At 37.5% G+C, this 18,961-nt stretch overlaps 1 protein-coding gene across 1 annotated transcript in view; it reads right to left on the reverse strand.

Moving 5' to 3' along the window:
* Positions 1–2,900: 2,900 nt before the first annotated feature.
* The window catches only part of LOC123539245 (acyl-CoA dehydrogenase family member 10-like), a 44,127-nt gene continuing 28,066 nt past the window's right edge, over positions 2,901–18,961 (reverse strand). Inside the window, exons 14-17 of the mRNA XM_053529775.1 lie at positions 16,216–16,392; positions 5,996–6,162; positions 5,337–5,471; positions 2,901–3,047 (exon numbers count right to left, since the gene is read on the reverse strand). Coding sequence (XP_053385750.1) covers positions 2,901–3,047; positions 5,337–5,471; positions 5,996–6,162; positions 16,216–16,392 — 626 coding nt within the window. The remainder of the gene's footprint in view (positions 3,048–5,336; positions 5,472–5,995; positions 6,163–16,215; positions 16,393–18,961) is intronic.

Consider the following 18,961-nt stretch of genomic DNA (forward strand, 5'->3'; position numbering starts at 1 on the left):
GGGCGGGGCCACATTTGACCCTAGGGGAATAATTTGAAAAATCTTGGTAGAAGACCACTAGATGATGCTACATACCAAATATCAAAGCCCTAGGCCCTGTGGTTTTGTACGAGAAGATTTTCATAGATTTCCCTATATAAGTCTATATAAACCATGTGACCCCTGGGGCGGAGCCATATTTGACCCTAGGGAATTTTGGTAGAGGACCACTAGATAATGCGACAGACCAGATATCAAAGCCCTAGGCCCTGTGGTTTTGGACAAGAAGATTTTTAAAGTTTTACCTTTCGGTTGCCATGGCAACCAGAGTTCTGCAAGGAATTCAATTCTTTGAATTATTTTGAAAGGGGACCAACCAAGGATTATTCCTATGAAGTTTGGTGTAATTCTTCCCAGTAGTTTTCAAGAAAAATTTTTTTTTAGAAAATGTTGACGGACGGACGACGCACGACTGACGACGGACATTGAGCGGTCACAAAAGCTCACCATGAGCCAAAATTATAGTTTACTGATAGCTAAAACATGATCTTACCTAAGAAAAGATTGGGACCGAAGTATGGTTGGAAACATATCCTTCAATTACAGGATTTTCTGACGACCTATATACTGGGCAGGAATCGTAGTTAGTTGGCAACCTTACTTATAAAATGTAGGAACTAAAATTTGACTGGCGACAGGGTCCTTCAGATAAGTTTTTCTGGTTGCCTTTGTAATATTACTAGTATTTTCCCCAGAAAATATACGAACAGACGTTTGATTGGAAACATGTTTCTTCAGATACAATGTATTTGTTTCTGGTTGCATACCTTCCTAACAGTATCCTACAACAGGTAGGAACCGAGCTTCGATTGGCAACAAGGGCCTTAAAATATTTTTTTCTGGTTACTATAAAACCATCTTACCTAGACAAGACGACCAAGATAGCCCTAGATCGCTGCACAGCTGGCTTCATTAATTTGGTAGGTAACTTGACTGTGCAAAATCATTTTAAAATAGGACTAGCGGTTTCAGAGAACGACAAACAGTGGACATTCAACCATCTTAAAGGCTTACCGCTTAAAGGAAAGAATCGGAAGTCTGATTCACAACAACATCCTTCAAACTAGAAGATGCTTTTTGTAGAAAAGCGCATGTCACCACCAATGCATAGTCGTACAGGCAAGAAGTCAATAGGAGACAGGAGCGAAAGCCAGAGGGACACTGATGGTTGGCTGCAATAGTACTTGGCATGTCCAATCATCCCACTAAGTTTCAACATTCTGGGCCTAGTGGTTCTCAAGTTATGAATTGGAAACGGTTTCCATTTTCAGGCCCCTGTGACCTTGACCTTTGATCTAGTGACCCCAAAATCAGTAGGGGTTATCTACTCTACATGTCCAATGATCCTATTAAGTTTCAACATTCTAGGTCAAGTGGTTCTCAAGTTATTGATCGGAAAGAGTTTTCTATGTTCAGCCCCTTGTGATCTTGACCTTTGATGGAGTGACCCCAAAAACAATAGGGGTCATCTACTCTGCATGTTAAATCATCCTATATAGTTCCAACATTCTGGGTCAAGTGGTTCTCAAGTTACTGACCGGAAATGGTTTTCCATGTTCAGGCTAATGTGACCTTGACCTTTAATAGAGTAACCCCAAAATCAATAGGGTCATCTACTCTGATTGTCCAATCATCCATGAAGTTTCAACATTCTGGGTCAAGTGGTTCTCAAGTTATTGACCAGAAATAGTTTTTCATGTCCAGGCCCCTGTGACCTTGACCTTTGATGGAGTGACCCCAAAAAACAAGGGGTTGTCTACTCCATAAGCCCTGCCACCATATGAAGTTTGAAGATTCTAGTTCAAAATTTAATTGTTCTCCAGTTATTTATCGGAAATGAAGTGTGACTGACAGACGGACTGATGGAAGGGGCAAAAATATGTCTGCCCAAGTGTCTGTGTGTGGAGGGGGGTGGGGAGACATAATAAAGCCTTGCTGGATAGAAGACGAGAAATTTTGAACTTAATTGTCTTATCACTTAAAATGTAAACATAACTTGACAGAGAATGGACCCCTTTACAATAATCTGAATTTCATGAGTGAGCGAGCGTGTGTGTGTCAGCCAGTGAGTGAGCGATCATGTGAATGTGTGTGAGCAAGCAAGTTTAAGAGTTGGGTGGGAGTGAGTGAGTCAGTAATATGGCTTTTTATGAAATGTCAGCAAAATACAGTCTATAGTTGTCAAATTTTAATTATAAGTTAAAATGAAACAGTAGACAAGTATTTATAAATGGAATACTTCAATATTTCCTATCTCCATTTCATATAGATTTGTAGTAATAAATTCCTTATGTGAAAAAAAAATCATCATGAATAGGATACAATACATTTTTACTCAAAACAGAAAGTCTCGGTGATATAGCTGTAAAAGTCATATTCCATAAGAATTGAATGCTTGTCCCCAGATAAAAGTAATAGTCTTGAAATCATTACTGAAGATAGCTTGGCACAGAAATAATAATACTAAAAAGAACAACCCAAGACAGTTGTATGAATACATTACTTTTACTATTAATAATTTTACTATAGCAAGCAATTAGTATCTAATTTCGTTTAAATTAATGGTTGGCAGAAATTGGTCACAGCTTCACATAAATGTCAATATACAAATACATATGATATAAAGTATATGTTTAAAATGCAGATGTGGAGGCCCTGTGAACAGAGGCCTAATACAGTATACTTGAAACAAACAAACTTCTTATTACACAACGTTAAGATATACTGGTGGAGGCTGACCTAACCGCCACAAGTCGAGAATTTGGAACACATTATTTCTTGCAAGCAGATGTCTGAACTAGTAGATAACTGGAAAGGCCATCAAAATCCTTGCATTATCACTATATTGGAATAATCTCTTGTTACAGTTTTGAATATTTCTTGTACTCTCTCCTGGCGATAGTCCGTCGGTGAACTTCGTCAGGTCCGTCAGCAATCCTAATAACCCTTGCTTTTGCTTGGAAATAAGCGAGTGGACAGTCATGGCTCAAACCCATTCCACCACGACTCTGCAAGAATATTCACAATGGCTGCAGAAAACGAATATATTCTTTTTACAAACGTAAGTAGTATATACAGATAGTCATCTATATTTTAAGAGTTTATTTTATAAACCCTCTAACTTTTTCCCCAGCTCATTAAAATATCTGTATTACAGCAGACATGAGCCCGTTACGACTAGGGTGTCCAAATATAGTAACATCTCAAGGAAATGGCACCAATTTACTGTTATATACTCAGATCAACATTGGTGAGGGGCCAGTGATTTGAAGTCAGAGTCCTTAACCACTTGGCCATGGAGGCCCATTCTAACTGCTAAAATTCTATAATAAATAGCACATCAAACACTAGTCAAGATATATCATTGTAAAAATGTTTCCAACGCCAATGCAATAATCAGACAGCAGCTGAATTATTTCAAATTAAACTTTAGCCCTCCCGCTAGCTCAGTAGGTATAGCGTCGGTCTACGATCGTGGTCGTGTGTTCCGATCCTCTGTGGGGTGCGTATGTCTCTGTAACAACTGATTAATGACACTGGTTCTGAACTCATATCCTCCACCTCTGATTCATGTGGGGTAAGTTTGCAGTTACTTGCAGAAACAGGTTTTGTACTCACCAGTACAGAATCCAGGAACACTGGTTAGGTAAACGCCCACCGTTACATGACTGAAATACAGTTGAAAACGGCGTTAAACCCAAACAAACAAACAAACTTTTTTTAATCTAACAAGCATTTTATTCTATCAATAAATATACTTACATCTGGTTCTGTCATTCCAAAACATGACCTGATCTCCCCATTTAGAAGTGGGGTAAGCCATTTTTGTTTCTGTTCCTCAGTGCCATATTAACTAGGGGGAAAGTATAAAAAAAAATTTGGGGGAAAACTTCCATATTGCCTGTCTGGTGCGAACAGGTGAACCACTTGGTAGGAACAATTATAATATATATAGACACATGAAGCCTGACTCCCCATATAAAGTACATTTTTGACCCCAGATGAACCCATATTCAAACTCAGCTAGATTTCATCAAGGCAATCATTCTGACCAAATTCATGATGACCATTGAAAAATACATTCTCTATCGCATACACAAGGTTTTTCTTTGATTTGACCTTGTGACCTAGTTTCTGACCTCAGATGACCCATATTCAAACTCGACCTAGATTCCATCAAGGCAATTATTCTGACATAATTTTATGAGATCAATTGAAAAAATACAGCCTCTATTGCAATACATCAAGGTTTTTCTATAATTTGACTAGTACCTAGTATTTTAACCCATATGGCTCATATTCGAATTTGTCTAATTTTAACCAAGGCAATCATTCCGACGAAATTCATGAAGACCAATTGAAAAAATACATTCTCTATCGCATACACAAGTTTTTCTTGATTGACCTGTGACCTATGTCTGACCTCAATGACCCATATTCAAAACTCGACCAAGATTCCATCAGGCAATTATTCTGACATATATTATGAAGATCAATTGAAAAATACAGCCTCTATTGCATACACAAGGTTTTTCTATAATTTTACCTAGTGACCTAGTTTTTTATCCCAGATGGCTCATATTCGAATTTGTCCTAGATTTTACCAAGGCAATCATTCCGACCAAATTTCATGAAGATCAATTGAAAAATACAGCTTCTATCGCATACACAAGGTTTTTCTTTGATTTGACCTAGTGACCTACTTTTTGATCCCCGATGACCCATACTCAAACTTAACCTTGATTTCATCAAGGCAATCAATCTGACCAAATTTCATGAAAATCAATTGAAAAATACAGTCTCTATCGCATACACAAGATTTTTCTATAATTTGACCTAGTGACCTAGTCTTTGACCTCCGATGACCCATATTCAAACTCGACCTAGATTTCATCACGGCAATCATTCCGACCAAATTTCATGAAGATCAATTGACAAATACAGCCTCTATCGCATACGCAAGTTTTCTTTGATGTTGAGACCCAGATCCCACTTACTTCTAACTGACTCTAGATTTTATAAATTCAGACAAATATTTCATGAGATCATTTTATTGAATAACAGTTATCGCATACACAAGTTAAATGTTGACAGACGGAAGAACATACAGACGACGGACATCAAACGATCACAAAAACTCACCTGACATTGTCATGTGAGCTAAAATCTAAAATGTTCAAACCAATATCACTTAATGATGCTTGAACCAAACACCTGTTGTCAGGGAAAAACCTCTTACTAAACATTTCATAATGGTCCGACCACTATTTATACTACCAATGATGTAACTTCCATACCTCAGGTGCTATTAAATATTTGCCCATCTCCTCACACATGAAAGCATATTCTACATTAGTTAGTCCAGCTCCATACATCAACCAGGTCTGACACATTTGCAAAAAAAGTTCCATAACACCGCTGCTAGCTTTTGCCTGAAAAAAAAACATCAAAGCTATTCCCAAAACATAATAAACTAAACTGGACACAGTTTTTTTGGGAAGCTCTCGAGAACATCCCTGTGAGCTAACAAGAGGTTGTTGTACTGCTCATTGAAAATTTAGTTTAACTGGAAAGAAAATATCACCCTTGGTAACAAGGTATCTACTCTCTGAAGGTGTATTTGACAAAGCATGAGTAAGCAGCTGTTGTGTTTTTATCACTACTGAAATGTGTCTGTTTCTTCCTGCAGAGTGTATAATTCCATATGCCTGAATAAATTTTGTCCATGCCATTTTATAAAATCCGAACCTGCACATTAATTGAAAATTGAAAACTTCTTTTTGCATATCTGGATTAAACAGAGCACATCAGCAGAAACTATTCAGGTTATCATTTCTCTGGTAGATGTGTTCCGTAGTACTTTCCAGCAAGCAGCATGTCAAGAAATAATTCTATAAATATGTTTTTTTATTTAGTATCAGACTGTAATTTCCATGATTTACAACCATATTCTTACCTTTAGTTCTTCCATAGGTTGGAATATTTTCCACCTGTTATCAGACTGTGTATGTGCTACATATGCAGACTCCAACGGAGCGACCTCTTTCTCGATAAATTCTTTGACTTGCTTGTACAGGGTTTTTGCACGTGCTGGTAGGTTTTCTACAGTTATCTTCATTTCACCTGGTTGAAAAACAAAATCTTTCATTATTTGAGCCCTGCCATGGGAAAACCAACATAGTGGCTTTGCGACCAGCATGGATCACGACCAGACTGCGCGGATTGCTGCTGTTCGCTAACAGTTTCTCTCCATTCACAATAGCTTTAAAAGCGAACAGCTTGGAAGCCTGACCAGACTGCGCGGATGCGCAGGCTGGTCTGGATCCATGCTGTTCCGCAAACCCACTATGTTGGTTTTCTCATGGCGTGGCTCAGTTACCTTTTGCTGTGCAAACATTATTATCTGTGGGTGACTCATTTTTGTGGATTTCGTGCTCGGACAAGTATTCACGTTCATTTTATGTTCAAAAATTCAAATCCACGAATTCACATCCTAGTAAAAAACCGCACAAAATTTTGTGCTAAAAAAATTTAACGATTCTACTATGTACTTGTCTAAATCAGTATATACATTGTACCGGTAAGCAGAATATGTTAACACAACAGAAAACTGAGCCTAGTTATATCTTATAATCTCCAGTTAAAAGCCTTTATTTTGAACAAACAATTTATATCGAATCCCTTCTAGGATAACAGTACACCAGTCCTATATAAACCCATACACCTGCTAAAATTCTATAATGGAGCATGTCCATCTTTCAATCTGGATTAGCACCACAACTTAAATTAAAAGGGGGGCTTACCAAAACGGAAACTGACTGAATAGGAACAGTGTAGATCTTGATCAGACTGCAATGTAAGTGGCATCTAGATCATTATCTACACTGGTCATCAAAGGCAGAACAAAGTGCCCAGCATGTAAGGTTAAAATAACCAGTGTAAGATTCTCATTGGACAATTTCAACACTTTACAAGCTGTGAATATGTCATTTGTAAGTAATAAATGCTAAATCAGATTGTAATCTTTATATACAAGTTTTCCCATAAATCTAAAGGGTAGTGACATAACAGACCCAAATTTCATTCATGAATCAAAGTAATTTTCATAATATATAATATAAGAGCACTGCCTGCGGGTGCCAACGCTCGTCTGCAAGTGCTGAACAATATGTTAAAAAAAGTTATGCCCACAAACATTGTCAGCAAGTTTGGTGAAGATCGGATGAAAATTGTTCGACTCAGAGAGCAGACAAGGCTAAATTCGCAGTTTTTCGAGTAATTCAAGGGCGTTAATCAGAGAGTGCCTGGGGCGATTTCGCTGGTTATCGAACCTGGACGAGATATTATGCCCACAAACATTGTCAGCAAGTTTGATGAAGATCGGATCAAAACTGTTCGACTTAGAGAGCGGACAATGCTAAATTCACAGTTTTTGGAATAATTCAAGGGCCATAATCCTAGAGTGCCCTGGGTCCGATTTTGGGTGGATATCAAACTTGGCTGAGATATTATGCCCACAAACATTGTCAGCAAGTTGGTGAAGATCGAATGAAAACGTTTCGACTTAGAGAGCGACAAGGCAAATTCACAGTTTTTTCGAGTAATTCAAGGGCCATAACCAAGAGGGCCTGTGGCGATTTGGCTGCTTACTAATCTGGCCAGATATTATGCCCACAAACATTGTCAGCAAGTTTGGTGAAGATCAAATGAAAACTGTTTGACTTAGAGAGCGGACATGCTTTGGACGCCGACCGCCCTCCACCCACTGCCACTGGTGTTCACATAATATGCCCTGCTCTTTCAGAGATGGGCATATAAAAATGTATGAGGTTTCAAAGGTATAGAAGGTATTCAAGAAAAGTGAACTTAAACAAATAACAACCAAGAAATACGAATTTTACAAATAACAACCAAGAAATACGAATTTTCTATAAGTTAAAAGGGCCCATAATTCTGACAAAATGCAAGAGAGTTATGGCTTTTGACCTACATACTAGTCATGTAATCTAATCTAATAAACAAGTGTTTAAAGTTTCAAAGCTACAGCTCTTACAGAAATCAAGGAAAGTGCACTTTAAACAGAAATTCAAATTTTCTAAGTACATAAAGGGTTAAAATTCAGACAAAAATGCATATCAGACTTATGGCTCTTGATCGACATAAACAAGAATTTTAACTAAGAAATTCAAATTTTCTAAGTACAAAAAGGGCCATAATTCTGATACAAGAGGGTCATGATGACCCTGGATCGCTCACCCGAGTAATATGATTACATTAAACAAATGTCCAAACAGAAATATTTTAGAAATTTTGGAAGACTAACCAATTACAAATCAAGTAACCCCACTGGGGTGGGGCCAATTTTAACCGCGGGGTCATGATTTGAAATAAAGTTTGTAGAAAGTCTACTAGCAAGTTACATATCAAATATCCTAAGCTCTAAGCCTTCTGTTTATTTTTAGCAAATTTATGAAGAATTTCCCTATGTAACATTCAAGTACCCCTGGGCTGGGTCAAATTTACCTGTGGGGGGGGGGTCAAGATGAACCAATTTTGAAGGGTCCACAAGGCAATGCTACAGTCAATATCTAAGCTCTAGGCCTTCTGGTATATTTTTAGAAATTTTGAAGATTTTTCATGTAACAAATCAAGTATACCCATGGGGCCGGGGTCAATTTCTCCCCGAGGGGTCAAATTTGAAAACAAATTTTGTAGAAGTCTACTAGCAAAGCTACATATCCAAATAACTAAGAACTATGCCTTACTGGTTTATTTTAAGAAAATATTTTGAAGATTTTCTTATACCACAATCAAGTGACCCCAGGGGGCGGGGCCAATTTTGACCCCGGGTGTCATGAATTGAACAAATTTAAGTAGAGGTCTACTAGGCAATGCTACATGTGAAATATCTAAGCTCTAGCCTTCTGGTTTAATAATTTTAAATATATTTTTGAAAGAATTTCCTATAGAAATCTAAGTAAAATCAATGTGACCCCCTGGGGCGGGGTCATTTTGGACCCCGGGGTCAAGATTTGACCTACTTTAGTAGAGTGTCCCACCTATGCAATGCTCAACCTGTCAAATAACTAAGATTCCTAGGCTCTGGTTCTGAGAGAAGATTTTTTAAGATTTTCCTATGTAAAATCAAGTGACCCCTGGGGCAGGGTCAATTTATTGACCGCCGGGTCATGATTTGAATAAAAAAGGTAGAGGTCCCCTAGGCAATGGGCTTCACACCAAATAACTAGAGCCCTAGGGTCTTCTGGTTTTTGAGAAGAAGAAATTTAAAGTTTTTCCTATCGGTTGCCATGGCAACCAGAGATCTGCATGGAATTCAATTCTTTGAACAGTTTTTGTAGAGCTTCACCCAAGAAACATTCCCGTGAAGTTAGGATAAATTGGCCTAGCGTTATGAGGAGATGTCGATTTAAAGTAAAGTTATAACGACGGACAACGGACCAGCCGGAACGATGACGCCGGACGGTGAACGAATTCAGAAATAGCTCACCCTGAGCCTTTGGCTCTGGATGTGTAAAAAATGCAGGTTAAAGTTATGGTTCACAAAAACAAAAAAAATAAAAACCAACTAATTGATGATAACAAAGTGGTGCAAAGTTTCAAAGCTGTAGGTCGTTGTTATTAGTTTTTTTACAGAAAAGACAGACCAAAACAAAAAATTACATCAACCAAAGAACCAACCCCAAAACACCTAACCGCCCACGAAGTCATCAAAAGGACTCACCTTCTCCAATGACACGCCCGCCAAGCCAAAGGTACAATATTAGAGAAGACAATCTTGTCCCACTCGCACAATCCCCTCTCCCGCCATGCATGAAAGTGGTCCCCAATCACATAATGGCAACCACGCCAACACAGATCCAGCGCACCCTACCACCCCTAACTTAACCCCCCTACAGGGACAACGATGAAACACCCGAACATCCAATGACCCGGTAAAAACCCCAGAAACCGCACCCCATATCCCATAGAGCAGAGACCAAGGAAGCACGCGAAGCCCAGCCCCACCTAAGGGCACATCACCACAGCCATGACCATCATCCCCCAAATTCAAAAAAGGAAATCACCCCTGAATACTGTAGGTCCAATGGTTCCTCAATATCAAGTGCCATCCCCGCGAAAACTAACACATAACCGGGACCCCTATCATAGCCCAATCCCATAATGCATGCTATCCAGCTACCCCCCCCCCTCTAGACCTGCACCCAACATTAAAGACCACTCACCCTAAGACATAATGCAGAATCAAGGTCAAAAGAGTAACTCAACGATAATGACTGAACATGGAATTATTCCATGTACTAGATCAGCTGCATCCTGAACCTTTGATAAAGTGACCCAAAAACTAGAGGGGTCATCTACTCTGAAAGTCCCTATCACCCTATGAAGTTTCAACATCTGGGACAAGTGTTTTCTCAAGTAACTGAACGAAATTGATTTTCCCATGTCAGACCCCCTTAGACCTAGACCTTTCATAGAGAGACCCCAAAATCAATAGGGTCATCTACTCTGCATGTCCAATAATCCTATGAAGTATCAACAATCTGGGTCAATGCTTCACAAGTTATGATTGGAAATGGTTTTCCCATGTTTCAGTCCCAGTGGACCTTGACCTTTATAATAGAGTGACCCCCCAAATCACTATGGATCATCTACTTTGCAAGACACATCAACTATAAAGAATCAACATTCTGTGTCAAGTGGTTCACAAATTAATGAACGAAAATGGTTTAATCATGTGCAGGCCCCTGTGACCTGACCATTGATGGAGTGCCACCAAAACAATAGGGGTCCGTCTACTCCAAAACCGCTGCCAACCTATGAAGTTATGAAGGTTCTAACTCAATGGTTCTCTCCATTTATTGATCTGAAATGATTGTGACAGACGCACGGACAGACAAGCAAAAACAATATGTCTCCCCCAGTGGGGGGAAACAACACAAGAGGGCCATGATGGCCCTACAAGCCACACCTTTCTCCTTGCAACCTGAGACAAAGAAGGACCTCAGAAAAAATATCTAACATCCAAAGGACAGGAAACACAAAGGGAAGAAATTTAACCAAAAAGAAGAAAAGAACTTTACAAGGTAAAGATATGTCAAAATACACGTCGAAAATAGGAGTACCAGCCATGTTGTACAAAGGAACAAATGTCTCGGTTATTTCCCTATGGCCAATAATAAACAAAGTTAACCAAAAATACGCAATTAAATTAACGTAAAAGGGAATTAAATTAAAAAAAATATTGTACAGTGAACAAAAAAGAGAAGTATCTCCAAATAAATAATTAGGCATAAATGAAAATTCGGATCATTATCCTTCATTAGTATACGGAGAAATCACCAATTTACTTTGAAATCAAAGGAGGTAATTTAGACATAAGATCAGTCATAGATATCTACCCTGATTGTCTTCAGTCCAACTAAGAACAAAAATGAAATTATCAAATAAGTCCTATAAGTACAACCAGATAAAAATCCATTTTGATTACAATCAGGGAGGTAAACAATATAAAATAACATTGGACCCTACAACTGATCTGATTATATTGACCATAGGAAACCAAGATTTATAGATGTTGCAAGAAATATCGGCAGTTTGTATCAAAAAAACAAAAATGAAGCTCTTGTATGGACTGCAAAAGCCAAAAAAGCCGATTTTGGACGCTTAAGGGCCATAACACCTGAATCCCATGGGGAATCTGGCCATTAAGGAAGGAACAAGATCAAGTGTTGAAACAAGTTGTGTGCAAGTTGTTAAAATCAAATCAAAAATGAAGCTGCAATAGTACAGACAGAGGTCAAAATAGCCGATTTTGGTCCCATTCAGGGCCATACCTCTGTACCCCAATATGGGCCTGGCCGTTCCAGAAATGAACCGCGATCTTATGGTGACACAAGTTTTGTGGCAAGTTTTGATTAAAATTCAAATCTAAATGAAGCTGCTATTGTGCGACACAGGTCAAAAAAGCTAATTCTGGCCTATTCAGGGGCCATAACTCTGGAACCCATAAAGGAATCTCGCCATATCAAGAAGTAACCAAGATCTTATGGTGATACAATTGTGTGCCAGTTTGGTTAAAATCAAATCAATAAATGAAGCAGCTATTGTACAGACAAGGTCAAAAAAGCTATTCTGTCCAAATCATGGCCATAATGCGAACCCATAATGGAAACAGGCCAGTTCAATAAAGGAACCCATATCCTATATAGGTGATAGCAAGTTGTGTGCCAATTTGGAACAAATCAAATCATAAAAAAAGCAGCTATGTGATGCAGACAAGGTCAAAATAGCAAATTTGGCCCTTTCCCCGAGCCATAACTCTGGAATCCCATAATGGGAACTCGCTAGTTCAAAGAAAGGATACCGGGTGATCTTATGGTGATACAATTGTGGTGCAAGTTGGTTTAAATAAAATCATAAGAACCACTATCTTGGCAGACAAGAAATAGTTGAACGCGCGTACGAACAGAAGAACGGACGAAGGGTGATCACAAAAGCTCATCATGTCACTATGTGACAGTGAACTAACAAGAGGGCATGATGGCCTATATCGCCTCACCAGCTGTTATCACTGGCACTTGAGTGACAAGAAGGTCCTCAGAAAAAATATCTAATCCAAAGGACAGTAACACAAAGGAAGAATTTATCCATAAAAAAAAAAAAAATTCTTATAAGGTACAGATATGTCCAAAATACACACCTAAAAATTGAGGTACCATCCATATGAACCACATAACATGTTCACAGGTTTATCCCTACTGCCAATAACAAAAAGTTACTAAAAATACCTATTTATAGTAAACCGTTAAAGGGAGTAAAATGAAAATTTTTAAATGTAAGTGAACAAAGAAGGATCTGCCGAAAAAATCTGTTGATCGATAAATGAAATTTCAGATCGGTAATCTTCCATAGTTACGAGATATACCCATTTTAAATTTATATAAAGGGAGGTAATTAGACATAAAATCAGTCCATCGTTATCTACCCTGAATTGCTCAGTCAACTAAAGACAATAATTATATTTCAAATTAGTCCCATAAGTACCTACTGATATAATAAAAATGATTTTTTGCCTACAAAAATTAACTTTATTTTCTCACAAATTAATCGCTATCTTGTTGCTAGGTTGAAAACTAGAAACTATCGTTGAAGTCAAGTAATCATGTTATGTGATTTAATTGGTTACCTGTCTAAACACAATAAGTAATGAAGAACGCCTTTAGCATCTGGAACCACTCAAGTGTTATATTAACTTCGGACACGTGCAATATTTACAGTTGAATTTAAGGTGTACTGCTAGCGTATCATATCGATGTTAAATTGCCCCCTCTCGCCACATCCCAATGATAAAAATAACTGATTTTAAAGCTAAAATTAATTATATTATTGCATTTTAAAAATTCTGCTATGGCACTCTGACTGTTTTCTGTGAAGTGACTTATTTACAGATGATATGCTGCCATTTGGAATGCTAACATCGGAATGAACAAAATGCAGGCAACCTTACATTGAACGAACTGACAGATTCCTGGCTACAAAAAACAAACGTGGAAACAGACAAATCCAATTTGTGTATTAACATTTTCCAGAGGTTGATGATGAGAAACCAGAGATGATAATTTCCCAAGTACTGGAATTAGGACTAATAGACATTTAAGTTATACAGATAGAGATCCAGGTTCATCCATTATATCTTTAAACTTACGACACTCCTAATAAATTAAGTATTAGAGCCCGGTAAAAATTCTGTCGACCGCAGGGGCGATCGCAGCAGCTTTGTAACGTTGTCATCGTATGATGTTACTGTGTAAAAGGCTATTGCTACTAGTGCTTTGGCAATATCTAACTAGCCATGCTTAAATGTGTATCCATAGCCTTGCCATATGTCAAAGCGCTTTGCACATTAGTATAGTATAGTAGCCTAGCTTATAATTACAGTACGTTGCCTTGCTCTCCGTTGGTCCGCTAAATATTCTCCCTTCATTAACTCGTAGCCAAACCGTCGAGTTAAGGGGAATGATTAATTACGTGGTGTACTGTAGCCTTGCATCATTATAGTAATTTCCATGTTTAGAATTCCAGTACGTGCCTTGCTCATTGGTCCGCTAAATATAGCGTGGAACTGTAGCCTTGCTCGCTTTGGCTTAGAACACTGATTACTAGCCTTGCTCCGTTGGTCCGCAAAATATCCTCCATTACTTTGACACCAACCGTCGAGTTATGGGGGGTTTTAATTACTTGTGAACTGTGATAACCCCAATGCGGTACGTGTGTGCAGATTGTAGCTTTCACAGCCCAACCGTGGATAATGATGTGGTGCCTTTACGGGCGCGTCTGGTTTCCTCCCGGTCGACAGGGCTTACTAATGACAAACATGGAGTGGCCAAACTTTGCCAAACTATAATAATAACTTTATTTAATATAAATGTGAATTACATATTAGACTTGTTTTGGCATTAGTGTCATCATATCTAAAATGTACAAATAAACAAGTAGTAAACTGTGAATATTGCAGTTGTTTCTTGTGTATAAAATTTCTGGTAGTAAAATAAATTCCCATTTTAGATTACAATCAGGAGGTAATCAATATAAATCACTCCATGAACCTACGCTTGGATCTGATTTGTCATGGAATCCAAGGATAATTGTTGTTGAAGTTATTTATGAAGGTTTATGTATCAAATAAAACCAAAAAAGAAGTCTCTATCTGGCTGCAAAAGCCAAAATAGCCAATTTTGGGAACCTTAGGGGCCATAACTCTTGAACCCATGAAGAAATCCAGGCCATTTCAAAAAAGAACCAGATCTTGTGGGATACAAGTTGTGTGCAAGTTTGGTTTAAAATCGATCATAAATGCAGCTGCTATTGTGCAGAACAAGGTCAAAATAGCTAATTTTGGCCCTTATCAGGGGCATACATTGAAACCCTATGGGATCTGCCCGTTCAACTAAGAATCAAGATCTTATGGTGACACAAGTTATGTGCAAGTTTGATTATAACTTCAAATCATAAATGAAGCTGCTATTGTGCAAACAAGGTCAAAATAGCTAATTTTGGCCCTTTCAGGGCCATAACTCTGGAACCCATAAAGGAATCTCGCCAGTCAAGAAATTGAACCAAGATCTTATGGTGATACAAGTTGTGTGGAAGTTTGGGTTAAAATCAAATCAACAATGAAGCTGCTATTGTGCAGACAAGGTCAAAACAATAGCTCATTCTGGCCTTTCATGGCCATAACTCTTGAACCCATAAAGGAATCTGTGCCCTTATACAAGAAAGGAACCAAGATCATAAAGATACAATTTGTGTGCCATTTAGTAAAAATCAAATCAATAATAAAGCTGCTCAAGAATCTGTGTGCAGACAAGGTCAAAATATCTAATTTTGGGGGGGGGGGGCCCTTGTCATGCCATAACTCTGGCACCCATAATGGACCAGCCAGTTCAGAAAGGTACCGAGATCTTATGGTGATACAAGTAGTGTGCAATGAATTGGTTAAAATAAAAATCATAAATGAAACCCACTATCTTGCAGACAAGCAAATTGTTGCCGGACGCAACGCAAGGTCGCACGCACGAAACGCACTGCACTGACGACGGACGACGGACGAAGGTTGATCACAAAAGCTCACCTTGTCACTATGTGACAGGTGAGCTAAAATGGGCCATATTTCTGACAAAATGCAGGTTAGAGTTATAATTCCTGGTCTACTTACTCACATATGATGATTAACAAGTGCGTCAAATTTTTCAAAGCTGTAGCTTTGAAAGCTTTTCAGAAAAGATGGACCAAAACACAAATTTTAACCAAGAAAATCTAATTTTCTAAGTAACAAAAAAGGGCATAATTTTCTATATAATCTAACAAATATGTTCAAGGACTACAAAGTCACCTAATTGTTGAAAAACAAGTGTGCAAAGTTCAAAGCTGTAGTTCCAAAAAAAGAAACTTTTTAAACAACGCTGATGCCAGTCCTACACCGACGATCAGTGACGACAATACCTTGAAGATTTTTTTTTCAAAATCAGATCAAGCTAAAAATAAAGTAACAGAATATAACAAAAAAATGTGGGAAGAAAGTTAATTTTGAATTCAAGCTGCTAGTTATGTCATTCAACAAAGAACATAACTGGCAAGTATTCACATAATAAATACCTGCAATCCCGCCATGTTTTGATGTTGCAGACGTGCTTAGAATCCTATTTCCTGACAGTGTTCCTGCTTTTTGATTGGTCGGTTTAATGTTGCTCTTGGATGCAATCTCCCAAGCTTTATTGGCTACCTCCTTTGCATACAGGCCAACAAGTTCAGAATTTGGTGCACTAGCTTGACCTTAGTACGGATAAAGAAAATACAAATTAACTTTTCTGTCATCTGCAACTTCTAGTATTATAGACATGTATCTTGCATTTTAATGGTGAAATTGGTTGCTTTTGAAAAAAGGCAAATGTGTCCTTAAACGCTCCATTTAAATGGAAATGTGAATTTATACCTTAAAAATTTGGCCATAGCATAAAAAATGTGATGAAAGGTAGATCAATTCAAATTCTGTATCAGAATTTCACTGGGTAGAAGATGAAAATTCCCTATTTGACCTTGAAACAACATGACTAAAGTTGTGCTTTGCACATGGTCTCATTATAATCAATATTTGTAACAAGTTATTTGTTCGTTATGATTCTGATTTTTCAGGGGATAAAAAGATACAGATCAGACATGAAGTAATCTATTTGACCTTTGATGTAACCATGTGAGGGGAAAAAAAGATACAGAGCAAACAGAGTAACCTGTAGGGTTTGATTAAAGGTAATTTAATGTTAATAAACCCTTTATTTTGTATTGGATCAGAGGTCTGTAATACTGTCCCAAGTCCTCAGGCTGTGAAAAACATTTTGCATTGGCCCTGTAATAGAGAGTTCTGTTACACTGTCCTGACCTTTCAGGCTTAAATTACAAACTGGCCGTGTAATAGGACTGAGGTATGTCATACTGTCCCAAGACCTAAGACTTGCACTAGCCCTGTACTAGATAGGAGACTGATGCCCTAGGCTTTTAAACTATTACATTTTTTATTGGCGCTGTAATAGATAGGTTGATGCCCTAGACTTTTAAACTATACTTTAACATTTTGTAATGGCCCTGTAATAGATTGTAGGTCGACACCCTAGGCTTTTAAACTATTCTTTAACATTTTGTATTGGCCCTGTAATAGATTGTAGGTCGACGCCCTAGGCTTTTAAACTATTCTTTAACATTTTGTATTGGCCCTGTAATAGATTGTAGGTCAACGCCCTAGGCTTTTAAACTATTCTTTAACATTTTGTATTGGCGCTGTAATAGATTGTAGGTCGACGCCCTAGGCTTTTAAACTATTCTTTAACAATTTGTATTGGCCCTGTAATAGATTGTATGTCGACTCCCTTGGCTTTTAAACTATTCTTTAACATTTTGTATTGGCCCAGTAATAGATTGTAGGTCAATGCCCTAGGCTTTTAAACTATTCTTTAACATTTTGTATTGGCGCTGTAATAGATAGGTTGATGCCCTATTAACATTTTGTATTGGCCCTGTAATAGATTGTAGGCCGACACCCTAGGCTTTTAAACTATTCTTTAACATTTTGTATTGGCCCTGTAATAGATTGTAGGTCGACACCCTAGGCTTTTAAACTATTCTTTAACATTTTGTATTGGCCCTGTAATAGATTGTAGGTCGATGCCCTAGGCTTTTAAACTATTCTTTAACATTTTGTATTGGCCTTGTAATAGATTGGAAGTCAACGCCCTAGGCTTTTAGACTATACTTTAACATTTTGTATTGGCCCTTTAATAGATTGGAGGTCGACACCCTAGGCTTTTAAACTATACTTTAAAATTTTGCATTGGCCCTGTAATAGATCGTAGGTCGACGCCCTAGGCTTTTAAACTATACTTTTACGTTTTATATTGGCCCTGTAATAGATTGGAGGTCGACGCCCTAGGCTTTTAAACTATACTTTAACATTTTGTATTGGCCCTGTAATAGATTGTAGGTCGATGCCCTAAGCTTTTAAACTATACTTTAACATTTTGTATTGGCCCTGTAATAGATTGGAGGTTGACGCCCTAGGCTTTTAAACTACAGTATAGTTTAAAATTTTGTATTGGCTCTGTAATAAATCAAAGCTTGCAACCACTACCAATTTGATGGTCTGAGGCAGATAAAATCACCATTTTTCTTTTGCTGGACAAAAACATTAAAATGAAAAGTAACAAATAATTATCAAAATAAAAATTTTAAAATAAATATCAATTTTTAAATGGAATGAAGTGAAAATATGTATATAGTTAAAAAAAGTCAAAGTGTGGATTTTGTCTGCCTTTGTCAAATTGTGCAGCTGGGATTATGTACATATTCCAAGCTCAATGAGTGATATTTAATTATTAACAGGTATGAATCAAATTAATAAATAATGAATATTTTCATTTGTTTTAGGTTTGCAATAAACCAAAAAAAAAAAAAAAAAAAAAAAACCCAATCATACTATATATGATTTTGTTGATTGACTGTAAATAACATATGTAGCTGGAGTAAAATTAAATGCAATATATTGCATATTAACTGTCAATTTGACAGAAAAGGTATAGACAGAAAGAAAAGACTCTTACAGTGTCTTCCTGTTATATATCCAAACAATCTAAACATTATATAGGACACCTGTTATTCTAATTGTTGACACCAAACTTTGATATCTTCACTACCTTAGGCCATCCTTAAAAAATTGTTTGTTTGCTGTGCTCTGACCGAGAAAAGTAGGTAGGCAGGTATTTTTTACATTTACTTTCTACCAGTCACACAGAATTAAATGAAATACAGACAGAATAAACTGAAGTTGTAGCAGGGCTAATAATAAATAATTCTC

Source organism: Mercenaria mercenaria, chromosome 18 (genome assembly GCF_021730395.1).
Source record: "Mercenaria mercenaria strain notata chromosome 18, MADL_Memer_1, whole genome shotgun sequence".
NCBI lineage: Eukaryota > Metazoa > Mollusca > Bivalvia > Venerida > Veneridae > Mercenaria > Mercenaria mercenaria.